This window comes from Corvus brachyrhynchos, unplaced genomic scaffold (genome assembly GCF_000691975.1).
Source record: "Corvus brachyrhynchos isolate BGI_N302 unplaced genomic scaffold, ASM69197v1 scaffold555, whole genome shotgun sequence".
NCBI lineage: Eukaryota > Metazoa > Chordata > Aves > Passeriformes > Corvidae > Corvus > Corvus brachyrhynchos.
The window spans coordinates 388,210-416,202 of NW_008238357.1; the positions used below are offsets into that span (position 1 = coordinate 388,210).

Genomic DNA, 27,993 nt, shown 5'->3' on the forward strand with positions numbered 1-27,993 from the left:
CCCCTGGAGTGGGAAAGCCATTCCCCCTTGTCCTGTCACCCCATCCCTTGTCCCAAGTCCCTCTCCAGCTCTCTTGGAGACCCTTTAGGCCCTGGAAGGGGCTCTGAGCTCTCCATGGAGCCTCCTCTTCTCCAGGTGAACACCCCCAGCTCTCCCAGCCTGGTTCCAGAGCAGAGGGGTTCCAGCCCTTGGAGCAGCTCCGTGGCCTCCTCTGGACTCGCTGCAGCAGCTCCAGGTCCTTCCTGTGCTGGAACCCAGGGCTGGAGGCAGCTCTGCAGGGGGGGTCTTACCTGAGCAGGGCAGAGGTGCAGAATTCCCCTTCCCTGCTGCCCACGCTGGGGGCTCAGCCCGGTTGGCCAAGGAGGATGAGCTGGGCATTGTGCTGGGGACACAGAGCACCTGGGAGTCTCCCAGACCTGGCTGGAGCAGGCAGTGATGGTGGTGTGTGGGATTGCTTGGAGCAGGTGTGTGCAGGGATGGGGCGTGCAGGTGCATGTTGGGGTGAGCACACAGGCACTTTTGGGAGTCAAAAGGGGCGTAAGACAAGGGGAGTTCAGGGGGCTTTTGTCTTCTGTGCTCTCCTGCAGTGCCCAAGTGAGGACAGATCGGAGGACAAGACAAAGAGCAAGGTAGGTCTGGGCTGAGGCACCAGGATGGAGGGAGGGTGGATCACTTCAGGGGGCTGGAGTGGGCTGAGTGTCCTGGATTAGCCTTTGTCACCTGCTGATGGAGTCCCAGCTCGGGTCTTCCTTGTCCCATGGCTGGAGATGCATGGGTGGGGTGGGATGGTGAACCTGAGGGAAACCTGTCCCCTGGTGAGGTGGAGGGAGGGCTGTAGATGTGGCTGGGTTTGTCCTGCGTTAGAGCCGTGGCAGGGACATGTTTCCCCCTCATCCCTGACCAGGGCTCTCTTGGTGCCCTCGCAGGACTCGGATCTCATTCCTTTTCCCAGGTGGATCCTGCAGCTGCTGGGCAGTGGTGGGGCAGGTGCTGATGCCCCTGGCCATGGTCTCTGCTGCCTGCTGGGCTGCCCCTCCCTGGCAGTGCTTTGGGGGCTGCACCTCAGCCTGCCATGGCATGGCCCTCTCTGAACCTGTCATTAGCTGTGACAATAAAACAAACCCACCTGAGGGGCTTCGGTCCTAATAAAAGCCACCAAACCCCTCTGTCCTGCTTTTTGTGGGGTTGGCTTGGGTGGGGGGAGGTGGAGAGCTGCCAGGGCTGCTGTGGGGTCATGTAGGATCCCACCCAACTGAGGGTGGAGGAGATGGGTCTTGAGCTTGGAAAGGAAGGACCAGCTTTATGAAGCACACATTACTGAACCAGAAGGAGCCCAACAAGGAGAAGGAGAATGCGGAAAGATTTCCTTCTGGAGCAGGGGCATTATTCTGGCTGGGGAAAAAGAAATGCCACATCAGTGCTGTGGCATCTTAATGCTTCTTTACTGAAGCACAGTTTTTTATCCACACCGGTGAGGCAGTGATCCAGCCAGGAGCTGTCACCTCCCCACGGTGGCTGCAGGACATGCTGATGCGCTGTCGAGAGGAGGGGATTTGTCCCTGTGAGCTGGTGGCTCATGTGCAGGATGAGTCATCCCTTGAGCAGACACTGGGTGTTACCAGAGCCCAGAGGGACCCATGGAGCTCATGGACACCCGGGCTCGGCGGCGCAGGGTGACCTCTCCACCAGCACCGCCTCCCCCTCGGTCTGCAGGCACGAGGGCAGGAGCTCTCCCAGCTGCGTGCCAGCTCCGTCATGGGGCCAGACCCACATCCTGCCCATGTCCTGGCTGGCCCTGGCACTGCCAGTGTAGATGCAAATCCAGCCTGGCATCTGCAGATTGGAGCCCATCCCACCCTTGGTGCCACGGAGAGCAAAGCCGGGCAGTGGCGGTGATTAAGCAGACCCCTCTGCACCATCTCTCCTGCAGCCCCTCTGCTTTGTCCCCATCTGTCCCCAGGCACCTTCAGCCCAAGCTGAAGCCCAGGGGCTCAGCACTGGCACAGCACCGTCCCCCCCAGGGTTGTTTCCACCATCAGAGGGCATTGTCGTATTAATTTTATCCCACTGCTGGTCGGGATGGATTCTTGAGGTGGTTGGGGGTGGTGGTGTTGCCACAGGCTGGAGGTTGCAGTCCCAGCTGGCACGTGGTGAGCTTGTTTTCCCTGGCATGCTCACACCTGGCCCTGGACACTGCTGTGGGTGTCCTGCCCCCCTTGGTGTTCCTGGCACCTGGGCACGTGGCTTTGGCCAGTGGGATTCTTTCAGGGCCAGCGTCTGGAAGCAGGCTGTGAGCTGATCTCCAGGAGTCTGTCATGCTGCACACTGTGCCCTTTCCAGGCCCTTATCTCAGTCCTGCAGGGCACAGACTGTTGTAACCCCACAGGGGATTGAGGTGGGCGACAACATCCACTTTTAGTGAGGACTCCCCGGGAAAGGTCTGGAGAGCACAGAGTGGAAAAATCCACGGAATGTTATTTTTAATGGAGCAACCATTCCCCATGCTTTTAATTTATGAGCATCCCAGTCACCAGGTTCCTGGGCACCTTAGCAAGGATCAGACCAAAGCGCCAGTTCCAGGAAAGCAGCAGAAATAAGATGCAAGTGGGAGTCAGAGCCGGGCAAAGAGCAGCACTAACCTGAGGGCAAGGTGCTGCTGGGCCAAGGGACCACGGCCTTGGCCTGGGGCATCCTCTCTGTACTCACCTGGGGTTGCAGCATCCTCAGACACCACTGATGCTGGTGCTCCAGGAGACCTGAGGCACTTCCCTCTGCCCTTTCCAGGAGATGCCAGCCCTGGCCAGAGCTGGCACAGGACATGGCAAGGTGGGGGCATGGGAGTCACTGCACTGGGCAGAGGAGCCATCGGACAGATCTGGGATGAACCAAAGCCTCACCCTCATGTGAGAGGTTCAGTGCTGGCCCCAGGGCACCCAGTGATGCCTGGGAGGGGGGTGTGAGCTGAAGTCCATGGGGAATTGCTGTTCCCAGGGGCTCAGCACCAGCACAGCACCATCCACACCAGGGGAAGGTTGGGAGGGTGTTCGGGACTCCTCCACTCTGATGAGGACTAAAGGAAGGATTTTCTCCTCTCCTTGCCGTTGTTTTTCTGCTCTGCTCCCGTATTTCCCAGTGTGGTCTGAGCCAGGAGCCTGGAAATACGTCAAGGCCGCTGCAAAATGTGGGAGGTTGAGCCTTTCATCTCCTCTTTTCCTTGCTGCCCTCCTCATCAGCCTGAGCTAAACAGAGCTGGATGCAGCGGTGGGAGAAGGGACACCCAGCTGCCCCAATGCCTGTGCTACACACTCCCAACATTGCTAAAAATCACCCATAAATCTCACCCATCCAAGGTCCTTTTCCTCTCTGCACCCCCAGTCTCTGTGGGAACTTGCTGCAGTCACTTTGCCCATTGCTGACGTCCCCTCCAAGGGGCACGGCCCTGCTGGGGCAGGGGCAGGGGCACAGGACCTGTGTTTCCAATGGGAGCCTGGTGAGCAAGGGATGCTGAGAAGAAAAAATCCCAATCAACTCAGATTAACCCTTCCCACCACCGCTTCAGCCCTGGAGGAGATCTTGCTGCAGAGCAGGGACTGGCACTTCCAGCATCCAGAGGGACCAGAGCTGGGTGAGGGATGCTCCATCTCCAGCCACCCCCTCCTCAAATCTACCCACAGCTGAACTTCAGGGGTGGCAAAGGACCCACATGGTGGCCTGTAGCTGTCCCCCATTGCCCCCAGAGAGGCATGGGTACCCCTCTGGCCCTGGGCTGTGGAGGTGGCTGCATTAACCCACAATGTTTGGGTCAAAAGAGTTTGGCTGCAGGGAGGGTGGGAGATGAACAGCCTGGGAGAGATTTGCTCTTCACAGAAAACAGCCAGGAGAAAAGAGGGAAAATGACTCAAAACCAGAGTAAAGGGAGAGAGAAGACAATCAGAGAAGGCAGACTCTGGGTGCAGCTCGCAGGGGTGGTGGGTGCTGCTGGGACCCATGGGGAGCCATCAGGATAGCAAAGGGTGTTTCTGCAGAGTTCTCTGGGGTTGTGATTAAGGGTTGCACCTCTACCCACCTCTGCCCACCTCTGCCCACCTCTATCTACCAGCACCCACCCTCCCTACCAATACCCACCTCTGCCCACCTCTCTGGTGGTGTTGAGAGCTGGGGACTGACCCTCTGCTCTGCGGGGTGGTGGGTTCACCACCCTGTGGGTGCTGCCAATGCCATGGGAAGCCTTTTCCTGTCTCTTCCCATTTCTCAGCCGAGCTCACCTCTCCCTGGTTACAGAGAGGAAAGAAAGGGCTTTCAAACTTAATTTCTGCAGAAATCTCACTGCTCTGGATCCTCCTGGTTCTCAGCATCTTCACTCCCACAGGGCATCCCTTTGTCCCAGTGCCCAGGTACCCCTGTGGCTCCGTGGACATGGGGCCAGAGCGTGAGGTGCCCCCAGCACCACCAACACCGTGGAGCCAAGGGTCTCCATCAATGGCACCTCCTGGCTGGTTTGGATCACTGGACTTTATTTGCATGAAGATAAACTGCTTGTTTGTCTGTACAATTTCTCCTTAAATACTTGGCAACCCTTAAAAAAATGAAAAACAAAAACAAACGGGAGAAAAAAACCTAAACCAGAAAGGAACAGTGCAGGCTACAATATCCAAACAGTACAATGCTTGTGAATAAATAACCCCTGGGGTGGCTGTGGGGACTGCAGGGGCTGCTGAGCCCAGAAGCCCTCGGGTCCTAGCTACCCCTTCCTGGGGCAGCAGGAACAGCGTCCGGCTGGGGACCAGGTGGGCACAGGTGCCCCTCTCTGCCCTCTCCCAGTTCCTAGTTCCCCGTCTCAGCCGTGGTGGTGCTGGTGGCGTTTTTGTTGGTTTTGCAGCAGAAGTACTGGTTCCAGATCTGCAGGAAGGCTGTCCGGAACTTCTTGATGCGGAAGGCGTAGACAATGGGGTTCATGGCCGAGTTGCCGTGGGTGAGGAAGATGGCGATGTAGGTGAGGATGTGCGGGGTCTGGCAGGACGGGCAGAACAGGGTGATGCAGTTGAGGACGTGCAGAGGCAGCCAGCTGAGCGCGAACAGGAAGAGGACCAGCGCCAAGGACTTGGCGATCTTCAGCTCCTTCCCGTAGTACTTCTGGGGGTCGTTGGAGCTGGAGGACACCTTCTTGTTGAGCTGCTTGCGGATGAGGTTGAAGACCTCCAGGTAGATGAGCAGCATCAGCAGCAGGGGAGGCAGGACCCAGACGAAGAAGTTGAAGTAGACCATGTACTCCATGCTGATGACTGTCTCAAACTGGCACGTGATGACAAACTCCGTGTGGCTGCCGTTCAGCTCCTGAGTCCTCCGCATCTTGTTGAGGTTGTTCCAGCCAAACATGGGGGTGAGTCCCACCAGAAAAGAGACTATCCAACAGCAGGCGATGGCCACGGCTGCCCGCCGTGGTGTCACGACACTCTTATACCTGTGGGAGAGACAACAGCCACAGGAAGGAGTTAGACATGGGTGGGATGCTCTGCCTGGGGGTTGTGTAGCCCCAGGTGGAGTGGCAGTGCTGGGGTGGCAGTGCCCGTGCTGAGATAGGAGGATGCTCCTCCCTCCCTCCCTCCCTCCCCTGGAAGTGGGGAACAGCCTGTTCTGATAACTGTGTTAACAGTCTGGTTTCCCTGCCTGTGTCCTGGGATGGCAGAGACCCCAGACACGATCCGTGGGCTCTGGGGGATGATGCCAAGCCAGGGAATGCATTAGCACTCGGAATGTGCTTGAGTGCCCAACCCTCATGTCTTGGAGGGGGTTCATGTGCTCTGGGGCCCAGCTCCCACCCAAGCACCTGCAGCCAGAGCAGCAGGTCACCCTCTCCTCCTGCCACGCACCAACCGTGCCAGCCCGCTGCCCCAGACAATTGCCCTATGTGTGAGGAAATGGCCAGCAAAAGCATCCCCTGGGCTGCTGTGCTGGGATGGTGGAAGGATCTGCGGGTGCTAATGGACCCCTGGGGAAGCTCCTGGGCACAGCCTGTTTCATCTCCTAATGCGCTCAGATTGACAAAACCCTCGTTCTTGATGGGCTGATGCCAGGGGCAGGGGGAGGAGAGCCGTGTTCTGGCCAGGCTCTGCTCCCTCCCTGATGCCCCTGGGGAGCCACTGGGGCTGGGCTCATCTCTCCAGAGTTCTCCAAGCGGGAAGTGCAGTCTGCTGGATTGATTTTTCCCCCTGGCCCTCCAGAAAGCTTTTCCTTGGAGGCCAAGATGATTCGTAACCCAAGAGTTACTGCTTTCCACTGAAGGCAATTAAACAAAGAACGTTTTCCTGGCTGTTTGCTGGGTCTCTCAGTGCTGCTGGTGTTGTTAACCCAGCCATGGGGGCCGTGGGGAGGTGGCTGGCAAACCTGGATTCGCAATCCCGCTTCTCAGAGCTCCCTGCTGCAGGTCTGCAGCCTTCACGTGTGATGAAAATTGAACATTCTGGGCCTTTTTTATAGAGCTGAGGACCCAAACCCACTCTCCCTTCTCAAGACCCCTCATGGGCAAGGCACCAAGGTCAGAGCTTGGATGGGAACAGGCTGGAGGAGGGGACATCAGTCTGAGTCCAGAGGGTCCAGAGCTGCTGGTCCCTGACTGCTTTCCTGAACAAACCTCCTGTGCTCTGGGAAAAGCTTCACAACCTCCCGGTGGCAGCCAGGTCCCCTGGGAAGGAGGTGACAACGTGGGCAGCTGTTTCCGCTGAGAGCTAAGGCTGGATTTGGAGAGTGATTTATTCCTCATGGGGAGGAGAGAGGGCAGGAGACCCTGAGAAAGGCTCAGGGCAGGGAGAGCTGGGGCATGGGGAGGGCAAGGGGTGGTGGGAGAGAACCGGCACCGGGGGTCAAGTGAAGGGAATGGCGAGGAGGGTCCATGGGAGCAGCGGGTGGCAGAGGGATGCCAGCGGCTCCCGTGGGGCCGTGTGCTGACCCCTGCACCCCATGTCTGACATCAGGTCCTTGGGGAGGGCTGATGTGCCCTCCAGCTGTGGCCCCCCACTGCCACCTCCCCAGGCTCCAGCAGCTGGGGGGTGACACCAGAAACAGCAGCAGCACCATCCCCCTGCCCCAGCTCCTCCCCTCTTTGCAACCCCTGCAAGCTGTGTCCCATGTCTCCACTCCTGGGGGCTTCCAGGGTCTTCTACTGACTTTGCTGGACATGCTCCCACCCTGGGTGCTCCCTGACCTGCAGAGCTGTGTGGGAGCCATTGCCCAGCAGACAAAGATGCTGAGCAGCACCGGTGTCACCGTGGTCCCCAAACACAATCCCAGGGCTTGCAGGCACCACCCAGGCACAGGGTCCATCCCTCCTCACTGCACACCCATCCCTCTCCATGCTCCATATCCATCTTTACCCCTTGCTGCAGTGCCTGGCCTGACACTGTTTGGGAGCAGGATCTGGCTCTCCCTGCTCCTGCCTTCACTTTTCCCCACAAGGTTTGAGGGTGGACCTGCAGAAGCATCATCCTCCAGCCTGTGTGCGACATGGTCACGGGAAAAGTGGGAGAACCAAAAGGCCCATAGAAAACAGCAACATTTGCAGCTCATTGCTCCTTCAAGCAACAAGCCAAGGGCAGAGGCAGCTGCAGGAAATGTGCTCTGGGGGGCCTGTGCACACTGTCCCCATCAGCCCCCACAGACAATGACAAAAGGTATAAAATTGCTCCAAGCTCCTCCTCCCTCCAGCCCACCAGGTCCATCCATCCACTGGGTCTGACCACGGAGCTCTCACGGGGCTCAGCTGCTCTGAAGGCCACAAGTCCAACTTCAATTCCTGCTACACTTTATTTTCCTTGGAGGTGTCCAAAGAATGCCTGGACATGGCACTCAGTGCTCTGGGCTGGGTGACAAGGTGGGCATCGGGCACAGGCTGGAATTGATGGTCTCAGAGGGCTTTTCCAACCTAATTGATTCTGTGATTCTGTAAAGGGTGGAAACACAAGATCCCACCTAATTCTCAGCCCCTGCCACACGGTGGGAGGACAGTTAGCAGACGGACAGGGACAGACTTTGCTGTTCCCAATGTTACCCTTGGTTATGCCATAAAAGAAAATCTTCTCTCGTTTGTCTCATTTTGCATTAATATGATAGGGCTGGAGTTTGGGGTGGCCTGGGAGGCAGAAGCACTAGAAAATGCTGATAATGGCTCACAGTTAATAAATAATCTTATTATTCTCATCAGAACCAGAGCAATTACCAGCATCATTCCAATTTTATTACTGCTATTATTTTTATTAACAGCTGTGACTAAAACATCCATGGTAATCGTCACCCCCATCCTCACCCACTTCAGGTTTGTTTCCTCTGCCTGTGGGGGTTTGAGCCTGACCATAATTGGTGGATGTTCCCCCTGCCCTCCCTGAGTGGCGGTTTTTGCACCATCCCTTCCCCACAGAGATGGGCATCGACCCAAGCCCTCCTGGGTGCCAAGTCCAGGAGAAAGGACCAACAACTATCCAGCCTCATCATGAGATGGGATGGGATGGGCAGGAGCTGTGGTGTGGAACAAAATTGCCTTTGAGGGTTTGGAAGATAATGCCAAGAGGCAAAATGGCAATTATTGATAGAGCTGTTTGCTCCCCAGGGGAAGGGAGGAGGTGATGGGTGGAGGCAGAGGCCAACAAATTGTCCCCAGGGGCTGCACAGAGCTGAGAGGGAGCAGCTCTCCAGGGAAAGATGCTGTCTGCAGGAGAGGCTGAAGATGGAGCAGACACTGAGGCCCCGTTTCTCAAGGAGATCATAGGATCCTAGAATGGTTTGGGTGGGAAGGGACTTAAATCCCATCTCTTTCCACCCCCTGCCATGGGCAGGGACACCTTCCACTGTCCCAGGTTGCTCCAAACCCTGTCCAGCCTGGCCTTGGACACTTCCAGGGATCCAGGGGCAGCCCCAGCTGCTCTGGGCACCCTGTGCCAGGGCCTGCCCACCCTCACAGGGAGGAATTCCTTCCCAATCTCCCATCCATCCCTGCCCTCTGGCACTGGGAAGCCATTCCCCCTTGTCCTGTCATTCCAGACCTTTGTAGTGGCCCCCTGGCCATCACTCTGAAGACACTACCCCCCCTCCTTTCCCTTTGGTCCTCATTCCCAGGCTAAATTCTGCTTCTTCTGCACATCTTGATGTGTCCAGACCTCCCCAACCCTCTCTGTTGCAGCCCAGGGAGCCCAGCTCAGCCCAGGCCCTGCTCTGAAGGCGTCTGGCCCCGGGTGGGCAAAGCCCCTGTGACCATTTCAGATATTCGGGCACGTCTGAAAGCACCTGGAGAACAGAGCATCCGCTGCTTCCATGGATTTCACCTTTGCCTTGGGGTCTGTTCCCCGAGAGAGACGAGGACTCATTTCCAAGATCCCAGCCCAGAGGTCAATCCAAACCCAACACTCACCAAACATCTCTTGTTTTGTTTGAAAAAGCTTCAAAGACTCCAGGCCTGGTTTGAATAAAATGTGGAGGTTTTTAGCAGTTCTGTGATTAGTTTTTCTGTCCACAAAACACTTGCTGTTGTCCAACCAGTGCCAAGATGTGGCTTTGCTGGTCTTTGCTCTGGAGAGTTTATTGCAGTGCAATTCCTGGGGAATTAATTCGCTAATGAAGACAGACCATTACTAATGAAAAGAAGCTGGAGCCAACGTGGCAGGAGGAAAGGAGGCCAAGCTGACATGAAGCTCATCTGCACGATGAACACAGCAAGAAAAAGCAGCCAGACCATGTCCTGATCTAATTGAAAGTCTCTAGACAAAAGTGCTTTGATCACAGAGGGTTTGGATTCCTGCTCCTTTCCCCTGGCTGTATCTTCCCTTCAGATCTTTCAGTGTCCTGGAGGCTGCTGGGTGGGAAAACACAGATTGTTGGTGTTCAAAGCTGCTCAGAAATGAGAACCTGAGAAATGCAAAGTGGTGTCTGGGTTCTGTTAGGGCGAGGTCAGCTACAGCTCAGGGCTGGGACAAGGAGGTCCCTGGGCACTCACACAAGGTGGGAAGTGCTGCAGAAGGAACCTTGATCCCAGAGCCTTTGTCACCTCTGATCCTGGAAGTGAAAGGTTGGTTCCTTCTTCACAGAATCACAGAATGGGAGCAAATGTGGGTTTGTGGCCACTGGTAGGTGTGTCACCATGTGAGTGGTGGCCTTGGGAGGGACAGAGGTCAACCAGCATCAGTCAAAGCTGGTGTTTGGATGGACATGACAGCTTGTTCCTACAAATGCTTGGAATGGAGGGACTGATCCTATCAGCACCCCCTTGGGATGCATGGGGGATTGTCCTGATCCCCAAACCCCAGACTGGTTGCTTGTCAAAAGCCAGCTGGCAAGTAAAGGCATAAAAACTGGTCTGGTCTTTCAGGTGAGCCAGAAGAGCCACATCCAGCAAGGACCTTGGTGTTGGTTGGTGCTGGAGCCCCTGCACTGCACTGAAGTAGCCCAGCAGTGTCCATCAGCACAGCCTTTCCAGCCTGACACCTGCATCCTACCACAGAGCCACTTCCCAGTGCTCCAAGGGGACCTGGAGGACCCTGTGTGTGTCCCCTCCCAGCAGCTCTGGCTGGTTGGTCTGCAAGAGATTTGAGCTATGGGAGAAACCTGAGAAGTTCCAGCAGATCCTTGGGACAAGAGGGAGTGGGGACAGGCTGGATGGTCATGACACAGAATCCTGGCCTCAGGCTCTGCCCTGAGAACCTGATTTAAAAGGAGCTGAGGAGGAAAATCTTGTCCTGGTACATCAGCCACGTCTGTCTGTTTGGGGTGAGGGACAGTTGGGTGAGGACAATGGTGGCTTTTCTACAGGTCCCACTTTTGGAGGGTTCCCAGGGCAGGAAAGGCACCAATGGGAACAGGCACCTTTTACCCTCACATGGGTGGGGCTGCATCCCAAATCTCCACCTGGAACCTCTCTGGCAGCCACTGAGCCCAGGTCAGGGCTGCCCTGCTCCCATCACCAACAGCTGCCCCAGTCTGGAGCTGGCACTGGGTCAGCCCAGGGGGCCGAGGGTGCCTGGGGCTCCCTGGGCCGTGTGCTACGAGGAGTGGAGGGCACAGGAGGTCCAAAGCTGAGAAGGGGTCCAGGGAGGGATGTTCTCCATGGTTGCTGGGTCCTCCCACCCCCACCTGTGAGTGTCCCTGTGTGCTCTGAGCTGTGGTTCCAGGGGTCACGGCTGTCACTGGAGCATTCTTGGCTGTCACTGTGCCCTGCAGACCATCCAAGCAGGGCTAGGACCACCCCACTGAGAGACAGGGAAGGATTTTCTCACCATATGGGGAGAAAAGCTCTCAGAGCTTGGCCCAGCTCTGAGAGCAGCTGGCACCTTTCTAACCTGGCAGCTGTGCCCACACGTGGTGACCCAGAGCTGCAGCCACTCCCGGCTCCCCAGAGAGGACCTGGGCATGAGCAGCCTCTTCTTTGAGGATCTCTGCTCCCAAACCCCTTTGGGTCTCCTCCTCTGCAGCATGAGAAGATGGTTCCACACCAGGAGGCTTCTTGATGCAAACGTCCCCCAAAGCCAGCAGGAGAGACCCCGAAAGCACGGGGGAGGGTGGATGTGTGCACCCCACTGCCATCCACCCTGGTCCATCTGTGTCCAGGGTTTGGTTTTACCCTCCCGAAATGGTGACTCTTTGTAGGAATCACTCTGCAACGAGTGCCTGCAAAGCACAAACAACTCTGGCCAGGAGAAGCATCTGGCAAGACCTCTGGATGTTTGCAATCTCCTCTAATAGCCACTAATCCTCTAATGGATGTGGGCAAGGGTGATTATGAGGCTGAGAAGAACAAATTCCTGCTACCAAAATTGACTGATCCCCACACACTGAAACACAGCCTCCCCAGGGCTTTGGTGAGGGCTTCATTCTGTGGTGGGAGAAGATGGACACAGCTCCAGCAAATGACAAGAGAATAACACAAAAAGGAGGTTTTGTGCTTTGGGCTTTGTCAGAGAAGGTTGTGGAGGGACCTGATGCATTTGCAGATGTCCTGGGCTCCAAACAGGGCCTGGGGAAATGCTGCTGCCTTGGTGTGGGTTCAGCCTGCCCTGACACATCTCTCAGGACCTTGGAGGCACCCTGAAATTCCTGAGGACTGCAGAGGGATGTGGGCACATCCAAAAGCAGCCTCAGGCACACAAACATTCCCACAAGAAGGAAATAAGGTAGAAAAGAGCTTTATGTGCTAAAATGGCTGGAAGTGGGAATGATGCCTCCATGGGGCAGCCTGGCCATGCCAGGTTATCTTCAGCCCAGACTGGCAGTACCAAAATGAGGGTCCATCCGGGATGTCCATCCAGATGGTGGTTACAGGTGTGGGAAAAGGTGACCCCCCAGCTCCACCAGTGCCTGGACCAACCCAGGGCCTGGCCACATCCCCCCAACTCTGCCACTCTCCTGATGCCACCAGTCCGGGTGGGACCAAACCTCAAAGCACAGCACACCCCAGAGTGTGTGAGAGTGCCCTGAGCTTGGCACCTCCTATGTGGGCACCACCCAGAACCTCAGGAGGTTTCCCTGCTCCCCCATATCCCGCACACCCCCACAGGCCCACCTGGCTCTGCCCCCTGCCATATTTCAGGCTCCCGTGACAGGATTAAGTCTTTTCCTGCAGAGCCAAGGAGTCTTGTCCTATCACCCCTTGGTCCCTGGGAGCAGCCACAACATCCCACCAGGCTGGCTGAGCTCCCCAAGCCCCTCCTGGGGCTGCTCCTGGCCCTCCTGGCCCTGCCAGAGCTGGAACCCTGCCTCGCTCCAGGTGTCTGCGCTGCTGGACTGCCCCGGCCCTGGCAGCGAATCACAGCCTTTGGGAGCAAACCACAGCCTTCCAGTAACTGCAGAGCTTCTTTCGGATCACTTGCCCAGCTGGCCTCAGCTGCGAGGTGGGGGCTGAGTGACCACGGCGGCTCCATCACGGACCGGTACCGACAGCTCCCCCCGGGTGTCCCGGTGCTCCGACGGTGACCAGGGGCTGCGGGGGAAGGGGGAGCACGGGAGGGCTGGAAATCTCAGGGAGGGAGGATGGAAAGCACAGAGACCTCCCACTGAAGGATCCTTCCTTCAGGCTCTGCCCTGGTCCGCAGGAGATGCGGCTGCTGTCCAAGGAAGGTGAAGGAGTGCAAGTCACCCACTCTGCTCAGAGAGGATTTTGCTCACATCCTCCAGCAGCATCCTTCACCCCACAGCCAGCATCAATCCCTTCTGCTCAGAAAACTGATCCTGTTTGCAAACTGCTGCACCCTGATGTGGACTCTGTCACTGCACAAGCAGGTTCTCAGCAAGCACCATTCACCCTGTGCTCAGCCCCTTGTCCCAAATGTGTGTGTGGAGGTTAAGCAGGGAGCTGGGGATGGCCAGGCCATCCAAAGCCTGAGGGAAATGACAATTTAACTTGTGTCTATCAGTGAGCACTGCCCTTCAACCCCAGACACACCCTTCATGCCCCAAAGGGAGCTGTGAGACCCCTGATGCCACGGGCAGCACCGAGTCCATCCAAGGGTGCTGAGTGAGTGACCCTGCTCTGGATGTACCACCCTCTTGCTGCCATGGGACAGTGTGAGGGTGCACCCAATGGCCCTGGTCAATGGGGCACAAGTCCCACTGAGCCATAATTTTGCACCCAGGCAGCTCCAGGGCTCCCTCCCACCTCCACCATGTGTGGTCAGGGCCCTCCAGGACCCCTGGATTTTCTGGGACCTTTGGCTTCTTCCTGCAGGACTGGAGGTAGGTAGGAGGGAGGTGATTTAACACTATTGGCAAAGGCTGCTAAATCATGAAACGAGCTGCAGAATCTCAAAACCAGTGATGTTCTCTGAAAAAATGTGATGCTCTCGTCTTTTGGCTGCTGCTTTCAGGCAACAACATTTTGAGCAAAGCAAAGCATGACAAATGCTGCTTTAAAAGAGAAAAGAAGCAGAAGCTGAGATTCTTTTGTAGCCCCAGGACTTTGGGAATTAGGACACACGGAGAAGGACAGCTTGGTCCCCAAGAGATGGGGGTGAGGTTGTGAAAGCTGCAGGACAGAACAATGAGCACCATGGACTTGTCTCCAGTGCTGCCCCTGTACAATATATCCCCTGGACATTTTTAGTGTCTAAACAGTTTTGTTGTCAAAACCAGGAATTTGCTGTGTGAGGTGAGGGGTCTGAGTCTGAGGGTGGCTCCCACACAACCGCATCACCGTGCTGAGGGAGCAACCCCACCTCCAGCAGAAAAGAATTTCAGGAGGAGCCCCTCAAACCCCACGTGCATCTCTCTCTGGCCAGGCTGGACGGGGCTTGGAGCAACCTGGTCTAGGGAAGGTGTCCCTGCCCATGGCAGGGGAGGGAGCAGAGTGAGCTTTTAGGCCCCTTCCCCCCCAAACCATTCCACGATTCTGTGGCAGTGCTGGGGTCTGCTGCCGTGGCGGGGTATCAACCTGCTTGGCCAGGTCATCTTCCCTGGCCATGCTGGGCCATCACCCTGTGCACTTGGCCACCTCCAAGGGTGTCACACGCCAGCCCTTCCCTGCCACGGCAATTAGCCAGGAGGTGATTGTCTAGACCCAACTCAGAAGCATATATGTGTGATTGGATAAGTGAGGGCGAGGTATTCCCTGGGTACAAAGGAGAGGGATAAAAGGCAGCTTTTGCCAATCTTCAGTGCAAATCCAGGGCTTGGCTGGATAAAAGCAGTGGTTTTTCAATTACTGCTCGTATCACACTTGATTTTTCTATGTGTTGCATATTTTGGCTCTTTATGCAAAAGAACCTCTTTGAAATGAGGACTCTGACAGTCAGCCCTCAAAATTTAGAAGGGAGGGGGAAGAGGGGAGGATGAAGGAAGAAAGTAGCTGTAAAAGCCACTTAAAATGCCAAATGTGACAAATGTGGCTCTGAGAAATGGAAATGGGACAGACAGACCTGATGTGACTGGGCTCCCAGAGCCTCTGTGACTCAGAGTCCATCCCACAAAATGCTGAGCTGCGGGGGGGAAAGCGGCTGTGCTGGGAGGGAGGTGCCAGCTGAGGAAGTGCCCAGTGCCACCACCCCTCCCTGCCGGTCACCACCACACTGCTACAGCAAGGGCCAGCTTGGTCTCCAGGGGAGGCCTCCGGCCAGGGCAGTCTGGAAAGCATCAAGAACCATTAAAGAGGTAGGAGCGGATCAGGGACCCCAAGGAGAAGGGAAATGAGGGGGGTCTTGAGAGCTGCTGTTGTTTTTATATCTGCATTCAACAGGACAGCAAGATCTGCTCCCCAGATAAATGGGAGGCAGGAAACTGGAGATAGAATCTCCATTAAGAGGCACCAACCAAGCCTCAGAGCAGGGCTGAGGTGGGTCTTTATCTCTCCAATGCAGAAGGACTCATCAGAAAAAAAGAGATATCCTAAATTACAGCTGGAACAAGAGATTGGCATTGGCTGCCTTTTAATTTCTTGGGTTTTACACTTCTCTTGCTAACCTGACTCCTGATTTTGCAGTCAACAACTAAACTCCTCAGTTTCTTAGGCTACAACTTTTATTAGATCAGGATCCTCACAGCACAATTTGTCACTGCAAAGGGAACATTTCCCTTCTTACACTTAACCCAGTTCAAAGATTAGGACATTCAAGACTGAAAAATTGGCTGGAGGTTCCCAAAGCAAGGGAGGTTGTTTTCTCCACCCAATGCCGAGAGGAGAATTAGCAGTGCTGATGAGATCTACTGTTTCTAAACCTCAGAGGACACAGTAACCCAAAACAACCAGCCCGGCACCTTCTGTCCAGTGCATATTTCCCCTGATTAAAAGATCAATTTCAAACGCAAAAGCAGCTGGATTCTTTTAAGTTTTTTTGTTAATGAGTTGGCTATATGTAGTTTCAACTGGTGAAACGAATTTTGGAGGTAACAGTTTGGGCTGCAGTTGGCTTCCAACTTCTGTCCAAATGCAACTCCCCACAAAGCTTGAGTAAAACCTGGGTGCTTCCCCCCTCCACACACCAGAAAGATGGAAGAAGTAACCATCAGAGCACGTGTGTGTAAGGCCATTGAGTTGTTTATGGTGGGATGAGTGTGAACTGTGAATCCATATCTCAGTCAATCAAATGAAATGCCAAATTGGACGTGAAGGCTCCAGTTAACACCACAATTAAATGTTCCCGCACCTCTGAGAATCTGTCACAAGGAAAGCAAATAAAAAGTGCAAATGCAAAGCAAACCTGGAGTTTATTTGCACTCTGTTTTCTCATTTAGATTAAAAGATTATTTATTCCCTTGGAAGAAAACTGAGGGGCCTTGTTCCCTGGGAGAAAGCAGCTCGGTATTTCCATCAGGATGGTGAAGACCCAAGACCAGGAATTGCAGTGAAATGCCTCAGCTGGGCCTAAATTACAGCCTGTGCATGTTCCTAATTGCTCTGGTCTTACTCCAGGCAAGGAACAATGGGCAGACACAGCCTGAGGCTGCCCAGGCAGCCTGGCTGGCTCAGGCCATGGAGATGAGGGACACACAGAGCAGGCAGGATGGAGGTCATGGAGATGCTCCAAGGGCTGGAGCCCCTCTGGTCTGGAGCCAGGCTGGGAGAGCTGGGAATGTTCACCTGGAGAAGAGGAGGCTGCAGGGAGAGCTCAGAGCCCCTTCCAGGACCTAAAGGGTCTCCAAGAGAGCTGGAGAGGGACTGGGGACAAGGGATGGTAGGACAGAACAAGGGGAATGGCTTCCCAGTGCCAGAGGGCAGGGTTAGATGGGATATTGGGGAGAAATTCTCCCTGTGAGGGTGGGGAGGCCCTGGCACAGGGTGCCACGCTCCTGGGATCCCTGGCAGTGTACAAGGCCAGGTTGGATGGGGCTTGGAGCAACCTGGGCTAGTGGAAGGTGTCCGTGCCCATGGCAGGGGGTGGAACTGGATGAACTTTGAGGTCCCTCCTACCCAAACCACTCTGGGATTCTGGGATTCTATGAAATGCATTTCCCTCTCCCTGAGCCTCAGCACAGCCAGGGCTGCCTGTGGGTGGGGAGCAGGGCTGGAATGTGGGGGATCCCCACAAGACCCCCTCAGTCATGTGTGGCTCACATGGGGTGGAATGAGATGATCTTTAAGGTCCCTTCCAAACCATTCCAGGATTCCATGATCCTCTGGAGAAAAGGGGCCTCAGTGACTGCTCCATCCTCAACCCAAGAAACTTTGACTGCAGCATCTGGATTCTGGGATTCCAGGTCTTCTACAACTGGACCACTTTGAGCTCCCTTGGAGCAAACAAACCTCCCTGAGCACATAAGGAACCTGTGTCCCAGCAGTGCTGAATGTGGGGAACAAGCTCCCTGAAAACAGAGCCATCTGAGCTGCACCCATGCAGGGCTGCGCTGGCTCTGCTCAGGCTTTGCCAGGTCCATCTGGACCGAGCTGAGCCCTTGGCTCTCCCAGTTGGGACCACTTAGTGGAGAACGGGGCCCTCGCACCGAGAGAAATGAGGGTTTCGTTTGTGTGTTCACGGGTAAAGGCACTGAGCGTTGTTACCAGAGCAGAAAAGAAAGGAATAATTTAATCCGTAGGACTGTGCTAATTCTGGCGGTGTCTGAGACAGCGTTTCTCAGCATCAGCCCCTCGCTGCTGTCACAGAGAGAGCATCACTCCCTGTGTGAACAGATGGGGAGACTGAGTCGCAGAGGGGAGCTGTGATCTGCCAAGATGGACCAAGCTGAATGAGAAAACATCCCTGGTGCCAGGAGCTGGCACTCCGCTTGTTTGAAGGAGGCCAAAAAAAATCATCCCAGTCTCTGGTTGCAGGGAGAGAAATGGCCTGGAGAAGGTGGATAAACAGCCACGGCAGCAATGTCCACAGTGCAGAGAGGGGGAAACCCAGATGCCCCAAATCTTTCCAGCGGCTGATCCTGCTCTGCTCTTCCCTACATCACCCTTCCTCCCCTATTTGCCCCCATCGCCCACCAGCCCTCAGCCCACAGGACTCTGTAAGAGACCATCTCAGTCTTCCAGGGTTATTTCATCCCCTCTCACTGCTGGCATCACCAGTGATGTCTTCCCTTCCCCCTGCCCTGCCCGTCCAGCCGCCCTTGGGAACGGCATCTCTGCAGGGCCAGAGGTGCCCTGGGGGTGGCCCGGGTGCTCAGCTCATTGCTATTCTGCAGGACAACCCGCAGGCTCCGGGGCTTTTGTGGCCGCCTTAGAGAGCATCGATTGTTCTTTCTTGCCACTGGGCACCCTGTGCAAGAGCAGCTGGGCGGCTGCGCTGCCAGAGCAGGAGCTCCCTGCCAGGAGCCCAGGCAGCCTCTGGGACAGCACCTTTCCCATTCCATGGCCTTGAAAGTTCAGGTCACCTTGGGTGAGATGTGTCCCAGAAGGACCAGCTCCTCGGGATGCTCCTCCCAGCCTACTGCCAGCCCCAGCGCTGGGCCCTGCTGCTCCTGTGTCCATCCCTGCTGCTTTGGCAGGATCACTGTGAAAAGTCATTCATTTGTCTCCAGTATAATCCAGTGCTGTTCCTGTTAGCTCAGCTGTGCTGGCTGTCATTTCCCCAGGCTGAGACGGTGCTGTTGTCCCCGAGGGGATGAACCTCTTGAGCTGTCCCCATCCCTCCCAGGAGTCTCTCGCTCCTGTGGTCCCTTCCAAGCTCCATGTCCTGCTGTCTGCAGAGACCACAACCCTCCCGAGCTGTGTCTGGGCTTCCTTCACACCCCTGTGGGCAAGATCCTTCAGGGCTTTTCCCTGTCCTTCCAGACAGAGGTTTTCTTCCAGCCCATCAGTTCCTCTCCAGTCTGAAATGACTCCGGTGTGTGTCACAATGAAACTCATCTCCCAGGTTCTTTCACCGTGGCACCTCCCACACATTTTCCTCTTTTTTCCATCCTTCTTTGTGTTGCCATGACCTTTCTCTCCCCTCTGCCTCCACCCCAGGACACAGACCTGCCAATGCACCTCTGTGGCCTCTTGGATGAGCCATTCCCCGCTGTCAGGCTGATTTCAAGTGCAGTCATTTGGATGCAGGAGCTCCATTGTCCCCATCCCTGACCCTTTGTCCAGCCCTGCCTGTTCTGCCTTGGAGACCCACGGACCTGCATGTCCCAGGCCAGCCAGCCAGGTCCCCACAGAGCAGATCCCCAGGGCCAACAGTCCCTTCTGCTTGGTACAAGCTGCTTCAAGGCGTCCCAGGCAGATTTCATTTGGTCTGGCCTCACAGGGGTCCCTCCAGGTCTGACTGGAAGTGGAGGCTGGTGGGCTTTGTCTCAGCTGTCTCCCCTCCAATCTCATGGCCAAAATCCCCTTCCTGGTCAACAGAGCCAATCTGGTCCTTTTAAGACACAGTTAAGCTTATTCTGACATCACTGTGGACTAAATGGACTAAAAGACCCTGCTGTGATTGATCTGGGAGAGTAAGAGGAGCTGAGGGTGGTTTGGCTGTTGGTGGCCACATGGCACGCATCAACAAGAGGCCACATGCCTGTGCCAAGGGCTGGGCAGTGACACAGAGACCAGCCCAGACCCCAGAGCCACTCACTGGAAAGGGCTCCATGTCAAGAGGAGCATCTGAGCCCCTCTGCACCCCAGCCCAGACCCCAGAGCAGTGTCTGAGCCCCTCTGCACCCCAGCCCAGACCCCAGAGCGGTGTCTGAGCCCCTCTGCACCCCAGCCCAGACCCCAGAGCAGTGTCTGAGCCCCTCTGCACCCGCTGTGAGTCACTCCTGCTCTGTCACCTGCTCTGGCTGATGTGGAGCGCAGGTGAGACCAGAGGTGGGACTGTCTCGGTAAAGGCACCTCCCCGGGATGGAGTCACATTCCCACCTCTTGGGGGTGGGGGAAGACCCGGGACCCCATCAAAGGGCTCCTGCATGCCCTGAGCCAGCTCAGCACAGACCGTGGTGGTGACCTGGGCCTGACTCACCCCAACACCCAGCCCGCAGGGCCAGGCTGGGCTGGCAGGGGCCGGGATAGCTGAATCAGCAGCTTTTGCTTTGTCAGAGCCTCCTTCCTGGGGTGTTTCCCTCACCTCTGTGCCAGCAGCTGCACAGGGCCCTTGGACACCCAGCCCAGAGGGGCATCACTGTCACCTCCACCAACCCAGTGCCCTAGGACACAGCCTGGTCACTCCAGGAAAGGGAAAACCACGTCCTGGAAGTGTGTCAGTCTGTCTGGGTGCTCCCCTGCGGCTCTGGGGCCCTGCAGCTCAGCCCTAGGTCTGTGCCCTGAGCACAGGAGCAGCTCTCAGCCCCGGTGAGGGACCTGCTGTCTGTCCCACCGTGCCTGGGCAGCCACGGCTGTGGGTGCTCCTCGCTTTCTGCTCAGTGGGGGCTTCGTGGGCCCTCTACACTGCCCCGGGATGAGGGAACACAGGCTGGCTGTGTCCCACCTGCTTGGCAGAGTAGATCCTCTTGGACTGATGGTACCACGCCTGAGCCACGGCCATGGAGGTGGCAGAGCCTTGCTGGGTTCCGTCCAGGTGGATGGTTACATCCCCACCTGGTCTGGTGTCTGCTTCTTGCAGGATGAGTTCATGGCGAGCCACAGAATCCCAAAATCCCAGGATGGTTTGGGTGGGAAGGGACCTCAAAGCTCATCCCATTCCCACCCCCTGCCATGGGCACGGACACCTCCCACTGTCCCAGGCTGCTCCCAGCCCCAATGTCCAGCCTGGCCTTGGACACTGCCAGGGATCCAGGGGCAGCCCCAGCTGCTCTGGGCACCCTGTGCCAGGGCCTCCCCACCCTCACAGGGAAGAATTCTGTCCCAGTATCGAACTTAAATTTCCTTTTTTTCAGTTTGAACCCACTGCTCCTTGTCCTGTCCTGCAGACGAGCCAACCTGGCCCTTTTAAGACACATTCAGTCTATTTTAACACCACAAATGGCTGCAAACCCACGCTGTGATGCACCCTGGGCTGTGAAAGAGAAATTTAATTGCATGGAATTACTCCTGCAGGGATCACCAGGGGTAGAACTGGATCCTGGAGGAGCCTGGCTCCAGAGCCCTGGGCACACTCGAGGCAGGGCTCCAGTGCAGGAACAGAGAGGCCATGCTGTCCCGGCAAATCTCAGCTCCCACCCCTTCCCTGGCCCCAGCCTCCATCCCTCACCCGTGGGGTCACCCTGAGCCAGTCATGGCAGCTCTGTGCCTCAGTTTCCCTGCCTGCAGATGTGCCCTTGCTGGGAGCATGTGCCCAGATTTACTGGTGAGACACTGCCAAGGGTCTATGCCTTACTCTGAAAATCAGTAGACATGGGTAAAAAGCCAAATGAAAAGGTTCCCAGAGCAGGGGTTTGGGGTGCAGCAGCAGGAAGGAGCAGGTTTTCATTCCTGGCCCTGCAGCACAGCCCTGGCAGACGTGAGCTCTGCTGAGGGACAGATGTGACACTGCTTTTGGGGTCAGGGTGATTACCCAGCACGGGGACCACGCCTTGCCCTACTGGGATACACCAGGACCAGGAGGGGACAGGGTCCTGCTGCTCAGGAAGCCCCTACGGGGTGTCTTGAGGTCATTCAGCTCCTCTTCCCCTTTTAATTCAGAGAATTTGGGAATAACTCCAAATATCAGCAAGTCTGAGCATCCCCGCACAGGATTCAGGGCTCTCCTCCCCTTCCCTCCACACTCCTGGGGATGGAGCTTCCCACACAGCCCCTCACTGCATCCCGAGGGGACACCCCCAAGTCCCAGCATCTTCCCTGCCATTCCAGGAGCTGGGAATGCTGCTGACAGCCCCACTCACCTCCCTGCAGCCACATGGCAGCGTCTGGAGCTTTTGGGAGTGACCTGATTTTGCATCTGCCGGCGAAGGTCTCGTGGCGCCGCTGCAGCAGCTGTGTGAGCTCCCAGCGAGCCTAATCCAGGCACCCCCTCGCCCAGGGGAGAGCCCTCATGGCTTTGATCCCTGACTTAGCCTATTCTTGGCTGAAAATTATTCTGTGGAGCAGAGAGTAGGGCTGAAAACCGGCTCATCTGGGTATTTTCAGGTCTTTACCAGGATCTCACACCAACATAACCTGCTGGTAAATCCCTGCCCGTCTCAAGGGTTCTGGGATTTTGGTGATACTGGAACTGAGCTCCTGGTGCTGGACTGGCACAGCTCATCCGTGCAGCCGGATCTGGTTGGAGCAGAGCTCGGTGGGAAATGCTGGCTCTGATGTAGCACCCACACGCTGAGCTGGTGCAGTGTGCTGGAAACTGCGGCTTGGAAACAGCCTCAAGTCTGCAGAAACCTCCCTGGACTGTAATTCCTGCCTTTTAATCTCCATCCTTGGTTCAGAACTGCCTGTTCCATGGAATGAAGATCTCCACAGATCACCCTCACTTGCTAAAAATATACCTGGAGGAGGGCAGCAAGGGAAGAAACAAAAGAGGCGGCTGCAAAGACCTGCCAGTCCCTGAAATTCCTCCGGGTTAGGGAAAACGGGAGTGCTCTCCTTGGAAAGGAAATGTGCCTTCGCAGGGCCGGGGCCTGTACGGATGGATGGCATCTTTTCACTGACTAATGGAGGTCGAAAGAAGATAGATGAGCTCCCAGGTGAGAGCTCTGAGTCATCTGGATGCTTTTGAAATTCCTCCGAATTTAAAACAGGCCTTGGAAGAGCCACGGTTCAGTTTGTTCACTGGCCTGGCTGGACAGGAAGGTTTCCTGGCACTAAGTGTTGGGAGCACTGGAAAGATGTCTCATGGGCCCTTAGGTGTTTTGGGAGCTGGAATTTGGGCCAAACCATCCCAATGTCCTCGTCCTCGCCCATCCCATGGCAGCAGGTGCCCATCGCTCTCCTGCCAAGACCCTCCATGAACTCTTGGTGGAGGAATCACAGAATCATGGAATGGTTCAGGTTGGAAGAGACCTTAAAGCTCATCTCATTCCACTCATGGGCAGGACATGCCCATGTCCACTATCCCAGGTTGCTCCAATCCCTGTCCAACCTGGCCTTGGACACTTCCAGGGATGGGGCAGCCACGGCTTCCCAGGGACACCTGGAATGGGAAAAGCTACCTCAGACATGTGTCCTGCTCCATGACCCAGCTGGCTGAGGGCAACAAGACCTCCCAGGCTTCCCATGACCCAGGCCTAGCTGGCCCCATGCCTGTGGCCCTTGGCAGGGCTGGAGAGAAGGGGAAAGAGCGCTGCAATCCCAGCAAGAGCCTGAGCTCAGGCAGGAGCCTGGAAAACAAGGAGTCCAAGGGGGAAGCTTCCCCCTTTCCCCTCCCTGTCCATCGAGGAGCTCAGAGGTCACCTGCACATCCCCCTCACTTCCTGCCTTCTGGGCACTGCAGTCCAGGACTGAGGGATGTTCCCGCCATCCCTGAGCTCTTTTACCTCCTGACATTGCAGACAGGGCACTCCTGAACCAGCGGACAAAGCCAGCGCTGTCCACAGAGCCACGCCTAACCCTGCCTCACCCTGGGGTCTCCCCCTGTTGTGCTCAGCCTCCTGCCCCCCATTTCCTAGAGAGTTCCAACCATTCTGATCTAACTTCCATGGCTCTGCAGCCTCACAGGTGTGCATTCCAAATCTTCAGCAACACCAAGTGTGGCTCTCCCTGGCAGGATGCTCCTTGGGATGCTGTAGGGTGAGAAGGGCAGGGCTGGGAGGATACCCCAGTGCTGAGGCCCTGACACAGAGGGTGGAGGTCCCGGCTGTGGACGGAGAGACCCCAGTACGAGGGCTCCTGCAAACAGCAGATTCCTGCAGGTTTTCCCTTCCTGGCACGTTTCAAAGTGTTTAAGTGAGGTCACAAGGTGAGGATCCCCAGGGACACTCCAAGATAGGCTTGGGCTGCATCCATGCATTTGGCATCCCCAGCCAAGGGGGGGTTTGGCACATCCCAAGGACAGCAGCTCCTTTTCTGTGGCCCTTTCCAAAGGGCCCGATGCACGTCTCAGAGCAGAGACAGGGCCCCCGAGGCAGCAGGGGCTGGCAGTGAAGGAGCTGCATCCCCCCAGACATCCCTCCAACACCATCCCCCCCCAAACATCCCTCCGGGCCTGTCTCCTCCAGCATCCTGCCTCCACCGGGATGCTGAGGGGCCGGTTCCTGGCAGACACCCCCAGCCGGCTGCTTCCCCTCCCTTTGAACTCGTTTCATCTTCCCCAAGCATGGCTGTGAGAGGGAAGTTTGGGCTGGGCTGGGGGACCCCGCTGTGCCCGGATGGGGGGGCTCACAGGCCGGGGGTCCTGCCTGGCTGCCGGGTGGGGAGGAAGGATGTGAGAGGGGAGTGGGTGTTTTCCACCAGAAGATCTATTTTAGGTGGTTTCCAGCTGTTCCTGTGGGGGCTGGGAAGTGGGGGACCCTTTGCTCCAGCCCGCTCAGCCCAAGAGATGCCCCTGCATCCCTCCACAGTCAAGGAAAAGCCCCTCGGGGTGGGGGGGGAGGCAGCATCACTCAGACCCCAGCAAGCAGAAGGGATCATACCCAGGGGCTGGAGCAGAGGGAGAGGGTTTGGTGGGACATCCCAGCCCCTCGACCATGCTGAGTGTGTGCTAGGCGGAGGAGGAAGAGCAGGAGGTGCCAACTTGAAGCTAAACAAGACCCCTCTCCATCTGATAAAATCTGCCTCCACCTTGCAGGAGTGGCCCACGTCCCTCTGGGCTTCTGTGTCCATGGGAATTGGCCACGGGAGCGATGGGGCATTGGATGCTGCTTTGGCATCTCCCACTGCCATGAAGAGACACCCCAAATGTCTCAGGGCACCATTTCCTCCAGGAGACACCCACCCCTGGGGCCACCAAGCTCCCAGTGTCCCCCAGGGCTCAGGTCTCCAGCAGTGGGTCCATGTGTTTCCTGGAAGGGAGGTCAGACCTGCAGGCTGTCCCCCAAACTCTCAGCCCAAGGGCCAGAGTGTCCATGGAGAGCCCGGGCTGGAACCAGGCTGCCATGCACCGTGTTCCCCATTCCCTGTGAGGAAGGCACAGGGTGCCCCGAGCAGCTGTGGCTGCCCCTGGATCCCTGGCAGTGTCCAAGGCCAGGCAGGGCAGGGCTTGGAGCACCCTGGGACAGTGGAAGGTGTCCCTGCCCAGGGCAGAGCAAGGGCCCTTCCCACCCAAACCACTCTGGGATTTTGGGATTCTAAGAAATGCATTTCCCTCTCCCTGAGCCTTGGCAGCACCAGGGCTGCCTGTGGGTGGGGAGCAGGGCTGGAATGTGGGGGATCCCCACAAGACCCCCTCAGCCTAGTGTGGGTCACACTGGTGAGGACCCACCCCGTGCCAGGCTTGTGTGAGGAATCCTGCTGGCACAGGAACGGGCTGCAGGGAGCACACTGCTCACTCCTGTGCCAGAGGGCATGTCCCTGGCCCGAGTCCTGGCTGCCCTAGGGATGAGCCTGAGGCAGATATTCCCCACATCCCTCCCCACCTGCCTGCAAATCTCTGCTCAGGTCTGGCTGCTGTCACTGCCTGTGGCCCTCCAGGGATGCTCGGAGCTCTCCCAGAGCTCTCCCAGGCACAGTGTCCCCCCAGGGCCCCCAGTCCTGCCAGGTGGCCCAGGCTCTCAGTTTGCCATTGCTGGTCGGTGTCATAGTCGGGAATGACACCACAAGAGCCATCAGCACTGTAAAAATGCTGTCACTGTCATCCTCAGCATCCTGCAACAGGTTGGGAGAAACTCAAGGCATTTCAGATTCAGGGAACATTCCTTAGTGGTGTTTCCTGTCCTGTGTGCTATATATAGGGCGCTACATCCCCTAAAATCACAAGTACCAACTGCCAGGAATTCATGGAGTTGTAGGATTTTTAAGGTTGGGAAAGACCTCTGAGATACTTGAGTGCAACCATTAAGTAGATGAGGTTACAAAGCTTTCAATATTAAAGTAGGCCCTGAAAAGACAGAGGAAAATCTGCTGCTGAGTGCTTGGGCACACAACGGGATCACAAAATTCAGGGTGGAAATTGCATGAGAAAAACCCACCCAAACTGTGCACAGCATAATATTCATATTAATATTGCTTCCAGGAAAGCTCCTGGGATCAGGTCAGCAATCTCCCCCAAAAGGCCCAGCTGATGCTCAGAGGCAGCCAAGGAGTTAAAAATGGACTGGTTTGTTAGGAAAATGCCTGACAGGCTGTGCTGCTCCTGTGGAGCCGCAGAACTCCCACACCGGAGCCTTCCCCGTGCGCAGGGGATGCGCGAAGCCCAAAAAAGCTCCAAGAGCAGTGACAGGGTGGGAATCACTCTGGTGACACCAGCGGGCTGGGAGACAGGGACTGGGAAAATCACACCTAGGGAGGAAGTCAGGAACAGTCTGTGAAATCGTGTGTGGCAGGGACGGGGTGGGCAGGAACTGCGGGTTTATCCTGCGCCCCTCCTCTGTCTTACACTCCCTCTCCAAGCAGCGTCTGCTGGTGGTGGCTGCGGGAAAATCCCAAAGGAACACATCTCTGGCCTGATCCCATGGATCTGGGAACACTGAGCACTCTAGAGCAGTCAGGTGATCCCAACACAGGTGCCTCCTGTTCCCGTCTCCCTGTATGGGAAGGCAATTCCTGCCCCAGGAAAGCTCCTACACCCGCTGGGGTCTGGGCAGCACCAACACAAGGGTTAAAAATGGACTGGTGCTTTTTGGGGGGGCTTGTGCTGATGAAGGGTCGGGGACCCCTCCAGCGAACTGCCTGAACTGCAAAGGGGTCCCTGGGGTGACACGAGTGCTCGGCTGGGCTCGGCTGTGTCACAGCAACGCTCCCACGGCCGAGCCCAGCAAAGGCGTCCTCGCAGGGCGAGGGGCTGAGCCCGGCTGTGCCCGCGGGCACCGAGGCGGGGTGTCACGTCCCCCTCCAGCCCTGTTCACAGCCCCCGGCCCCACCGTGGCACTTCAGAACGGCTTCCCCAGCCCAGCACGGCCCCGGCGGGGAGGGAGCGAGGCATAAAGGGTTAAATATCTCTTCCTGGAACGGCAGAGTTCGAATAAAGTGCTCAGATAAAGTGTCCCACTCCTTTACGCCCCGAGGCACTTGCTCTGGGCTTCGAATGGCAACAGATACAGAAGGGGAAAAACAGGGAAAGGAGTTATTTGTGGGGCATCCCATAGCAGGGGTCTCTGCTGGGTGAGGCTGCCCCATGAAACGTGCCAGGCTGTCACCTCTGGTCCCTCAGACCCCCAAAGCTGTGTCTCCCAGCAAGCCACCCCTGGGCTCCCCATGGCAAGGGAAAACCTGGCCCGAAAGCCAAACCTGTCATTCTCTTTCCTCCTGGAGCACCCGGCCGGGGCTCTCCCCTGTGTGGGGACACACTTTGTCCTGGCCGTGGGGATCCCGTGAGGGACTGTCCCTCACTGCCAGCCGGCTGCCACAATGTGATCTCTGCCTGCGCACCAAGCACCCCCTGAGCCCCCAAAAGAAGCTGCTAGAGGCTCCAGGACCTCCCCCCACCCCCAGCCCAGCCTGCCCCGGGTGCTGCTGCAGCCAGATGTGTCTGGGACGGCAGCGTGGAGGAAAGTCCTTTCTCCCAGTGCTTCTCCAAGAGTTTGGGGTTTCCTCACTCCCTTTTAACCTCCACAGCAGCCACAGCAGAGCTGGTTCCGATGCATTTTCCTACCTGACCGGGATCTTCACCCGCAGGTACCGATCCACGGCGATGGCCAGGAGCGCCAGGATGGAGCTCTCGGTGAGGATGAGGACGGGACAGGCCACCATGAGGCAGGTGTAAAACTCCGTCTGGGGTCCGATGTTGATGATGATGGCCAGGGGGATGACCAGAGCCCCCACGGCCACGTCGGCCACCGCCAGCGAGACGATGAAGCAGAAGGTGGCATCCCGCAGTGCCTGGTTCATCTTCACGGCCCAGATGACCAGGATATTGCCCGGCACGGACACCAAAGCGATGAGCACTTCGATGGAGATGTAGGCAGCCTGGAAGGCTGAGATGGGGTGTGCCATGATGCTCCGGTCCGCCCTGCTGCCGTGGGATCCCTCGGTCACCTGCAAACGAGCAGGGAGGCGGTGAGAGAGTGGCATCGTTGACTGAGCTGCGAACGGGATGGAGCCTGTGCGGGGGGTGGGAAAAACCCCTCTCCCGTCTGTGCCGTCCCCCGGGGCTCCGGCCCCCACACACGCCCCCCTCCCCCCAGAACTCA

At 56.8% G+C, this 27,993-nt stretch overlaps 2 protein-coding genes across 2 annotated transcripts in view; one reads left to right on the plus strand and one right to left on the minus strand.

Moving 5' to 3' along the window:
• The window catches only part of MYBPH (myosin binding protein H), an 11,234-nt gene extending 10,070 nt beyond the window's left edge, over window positions 1-1,164 (plus strand). The window contains 2 exon segments of the mRNA XM_017735512.1: window positions 588-629; window positions 953-1,164. Of these exon segments, the coding sequence (XP_017591001.1) occupies window positions 588-598 (11 nt within the window). The 3' untranslated portion in view covers window positions 599-629; window positions 953-1,164.
• A 3,330-nt stretch (window positions 1,165-4,494) lies between these two features.
• The window catches only part of ADORA1 (adenosine A1 receptor), a 50,010-nt gene continuing 26,511 nt past the window's right edge, over window positions 4,495-27,993 (minus strand). The window contains exons 4-5 of the mRNA XM_008634652.2: window positions 27,456-27,838; window positions 4,495-5,461 (exon numbers count right to left, since the gene is read on the minus strand). Of these exons, the coding sequence (XP_008632874.1) occupies window positions 4,825-5,461; window positions 27,456-27,796 (978 nt within the window). The 5' untranslated portion in view covers window positions 27,797-27,838 and the 3' untranslated portion in view covers window positions 4,495-4,824. The remainder of the gene's footprint in view (window positions 5,462-27,455; window positions 27,839-27,993) is intronic.